The sequence below is a fragment of the Macadamia integrifolia genome, chromosome 1, assembly GCF_013358625.1.
Source record: "Macadamia integrifolia cultivar HAES 741 chromosome 1, SCU_Mint_v3, whole genome shotgun sequence".
Taxonomy (NCBI): domain Eukaryota; kingdom Viridiplantae; phylum Streptophyta; class Magnoliopsida; order Proteales; family Proteaceae; genus Macadamia; species Macadamia integrifolia.
The window spans coordinates 31,624,453-31,628,146 of record NC_056557.1 but is presented as its reverse complement, the minus strand read 5'-3'; the positions used below and the strand labels follow the sequence as shown (position 1 = coordinate 31,628,146).

The following is a 3,694-nucleotide window of genomic DNA, read 5'->3' as shown; positions in this document are numbered from 1 at the left end:
TAAACTTGGATTTCATAATGTTTTATCATTAAAAATAAGATTTTGCAAATCTAATATTATGTACATGAGAGAATGAGGAACAAATTGAATTTTATTCTATGATTTGCATTATGTGTACATAGTAGAATTTTCTAAATGGAGCATTGATTACATAATGTTAGTTACTAATATTATGTGTTATGTTGCAATTATAATTGTATGGAGGAATGTACTATGTGCATTACATTATTCTTATACCACATGAGTTTTTGTTTGTGTATTTTTTTAAAAACGTTAGTTTACATAAATTTAATATTTTGACGTATGAGATGTGTTGTTGTGGTAATGATGTTTTACATTACCGGCCTTGATTGAAGAGGGATGTGAGACTTTTTGACCATTGCTTTGTTATTGGTAATTGTTGTTTTGATGACTTTTACAAAAAACTGAAGTTGATTTCATATTTACATAGAGACCGACTAGGGTGGAATGAGAGTATTGATCACACTTGAATTCCGAACTTGTTTGTATATATATATATATATATATATATATATATATATATGTATATATATATATATATGTATATATATATATATGTATATATATATATTGTTCTTGGATGACTTTGTTGTTATTTGTCTCGTCTTATTAGCATTAACATTATAATGTTGAAGTGAGGATTGGTTCATTGAATTTTTTCTTAGTGAAACTTTGGACACTAAATAGCTTCTGCGAGTTTTCGTATATTGAGTGGAGGCAATGTGTTACGATGACACATTGGACAATCATAGATGGTGTTGGGAATTGGTTGTTTAGTTTCTTTTGAGTCATTATATGTACTTATGTGGTGATATAAATATAGTAATGTAAGTATGTGTGGTATGCTTATTCTTTTGTTTTCTTGAAATTTTTTATATTATATTGTATATGTCTTTCCTGTTATTGGTTGTATGATCGTAATTTCAAACATGTTTAGTGTGGTGGATACTTACTAAGTTTCTTTCCAGATGCTTACCCTCATAACTTGCAAATGACGTTGATGAAGATTATTATGGAGATGACGTGAATGTTAAACCTATTATTAATCAGCGGAAGACACTGCTTATGGATTTGAAGAAGATAATGATTTTTATTTTTAGATGATGCAGAATTTGGGTTAGACTTTAAAGACATAATTTAATTCAACATTACTAAGTTTGAAAGTTGAAATAGATAGTTGAACTTTGAATTTTAATATTATATTAGTTTAGTTAACTCTTTCTTGCACTTATGTTTGTGTGGATACTATTCCAGTTCATTATCGCCTAGAACTTAAGATCATGTGGACTGTTGATGTCTGAAAACCTTAGGCCGAGTTTGGGGGCATTACAATAATTGTCCATAAATCTTACTCTATCAAATTTCTACTCTCTAAATTGTCAGGGCTTGAATTTTTTTTTTTTTTTTGGTAAATGGACTTAAATAAACTTTATCCTCAAATTAGTAGTCATTAAGAAGAAAAGAAGAAGATAACGAGAGGAAAATAAATAAATATATAAACCCCTTGGTTGCATTTTATTATGTCCAAAATCCGTCGTTTTCAGAACAGAACTCCCAATCTGGTTTCTACCAAAAAAATAAAAAATAAAGAACTCCCAATCTGGTAGTTTGTATAATACCCAGGATAGGCACTGGTGATTGATTAGCATTTTCTATTTTACTAACACCTAAATTTACCAAGTAGAGGTTTGAGGTGCATTAACTGATTAACATAATGATCTTTACTTTAGAATTCAGAGGGGACTAATCTGATAGACCTAAAGAGAAAGAAGGAAAGATCGAGAACACCACCAGCTGTCCCCATTACACAGTTTCAACTCCCAATAAGCCAGCAGCTGCTGAAGCCTTAAGCAAGCCCAACCCCTTTCACATTTCTCCTTTGAGCTCTGTTGGTTGCTTCTAAAGTCAACAGCGGTGAGGAGTCCACGTGAGCGAGCAGAGCTGACATTTACGGCAACACATTCTTAACATTTTATTTTGTTCTCTCTCTCTCTCTCTCTCTCTCTCTCTCTCTCTCTCCTTCTCCTTCTTGGTCTTCTCCTGTAAACTTCACTTTCCTTTGTTCTGTTTCTTTTATAGACAGTGGCCCACTTTCCCAATTACCTTGCCTTTTAAGCATTCCTTCCCTCTCTCATATTTCCCTTTCTTGCACCCCTGAAATCTCTCTCTCTCTCTGCAACATCGCGAAAGAGCATGATTGAATTGCTTGGATGTCCAGAGACAGGTAAGAAACAAGAAAAACAATGAACAAAAACTTTTTCACTGACTCTCTCCTGCATAGCTAAAAAACCCTAATCCTAATTTTCACTCCCTACTCACTTTTCAACTTTTCCATGATCTTCATTCAATTTTCTTCTTCCATCAACCACTAACATTCATGGGTGTGCAAACAGCAAAAATCACTTCACATTTGAAGAAATTAATTAAATTTCCTTCTGATTGTTGTTTTTTCTTCTTCTTTTCCTCCATTTTTCAGAGAGAGATTTGATGAGATAGGTAAGAAGATCAAGAGAGAAGCAGATGCATCTGATCGAATGGGCAGGAGACACTTATTGGGACCTCTTGGGACCCTTAATACCATTACACCCTGTGCTGCTTGTAAGCTTCTAAGGCGAAGGTGTGCTCAAGAATGCCCTTTCTCTCCTTACTTCTCACCTCATGAGCCCCAGAAGTTTGCTTCTGTTCATAAAGTCTTTGGTGCAAGCAACGTCTCCAAGATGCTAATGGTGAGACCCTATTTTCCTTTGGATTTCCTGAGAGAAAGAAACCCATTTTTCTCTTCTCATTAAATGGGTTTGATCAATTATTCCAGGAAGTGCCAGAGAGTCTAAGAGCCGATGCAGCGAATAGTCTTGTTTACGAAGCAAACGCGAGGCTTAGGGACCCAATTTATGGGTGCATGGGTGCAATCTCGGCCTTGCAACACCAAGTTCATTCATTACAAGCTGAGCTTAATGCAGTAAGAGTTGAGATAATGAAGTATAGGGAAAGTAGCAGTGCTAATCTCCTTTCATCCTCACATGCTGCTTTGCTTTCTTCTGGGGCAGTTTCAGTTGCTGCACCACCGCTGGCACCACCACCATCTCCACCTCTGCTGCTGACACCTCCGGCTACTACTGCTGCTCCTACTGCTTCTTCTTCTACCATGTACACTCCCCCTTCTACCACCTCGGACTATAGTTCCATTACCATTGAAAATATCTCCTATTTTAGCTAAATTTGTTGGGTTAAATTTTTTTCTTCTTAAGAACCATGGGGAGATAAGGGGAAGATAATATAGGATTGTTCAGATCTATTACCCTTTTCTTAAAAAAAAATTATAATTTGGATCATAAATCTTGAATCATGATTTGAAAAAAGTTTAAAACTCTTTTAAATCTTGATGGTTTCTTTCTTAATTTCACATTACAAATCAATTTGAAAGCCCATCAAATTTAAAACGAGAAAAAGGGGTTTCTGTGTTTCCTGGAAGTTAAAAGCATATAATTAAAAGAAGCCCTTCAGAGTCTCTTTACCACTCGATATTTTTCTTGTTTTATTTTCTATTCTGACGATGAAGCAAAGCAAAACCCTAGAAGAAGAACCAGTTTGGGAAGCACGAGTGAGACCTGAACCTTGGGACTGAGCTGAACCTTGGGATTCCATTCCATGCTTTTCTGTGCCCTTGAGTCTT

General features: G+C 35.1%; 1 protein-coding gene across 1 annotated transcript; it reads left to right on the top strand.

Moving 5' to 3' along the window:
• The first annotated feature begins 2,112 nt into the window (after positions 1 to 2,112).
• LOC122084632 (LOB domain-containing protein 15-like) lies at positions 2,113 to 3,239 on the top strand. The gene is made up of 3 exons (XM_042653038.1): positions 2,113 to 2,245; positions 2,498 to 2,747; positions 2,834 to 3,239. Exons 1-3 carry the CDS (start codon positions 2,232 to 2,234, stop codon positions 3,236 to 3,238), a joined length of 669 nt encoding a protein of 222 aa, XP_042508972.1. The 5' UTR covers positions 2,113 to 2,231; the 3' UTR covers position 3,239.
• The last annotated feature ends 455 nt before the right edge of the window (positions 3,240 to 3,694 follow it).

Coding starts and splice junctions, on each gene's coding strand:
- LOC122084632 (XM_042653038.1), top strand. Junction 2,748..2,833: donor ACGTCTCCAAGATGCTAATG/GTGAGACCCTAT, acceptor CAATTATTCCAG/GAAGTGCCAGAGAGTCTAAG.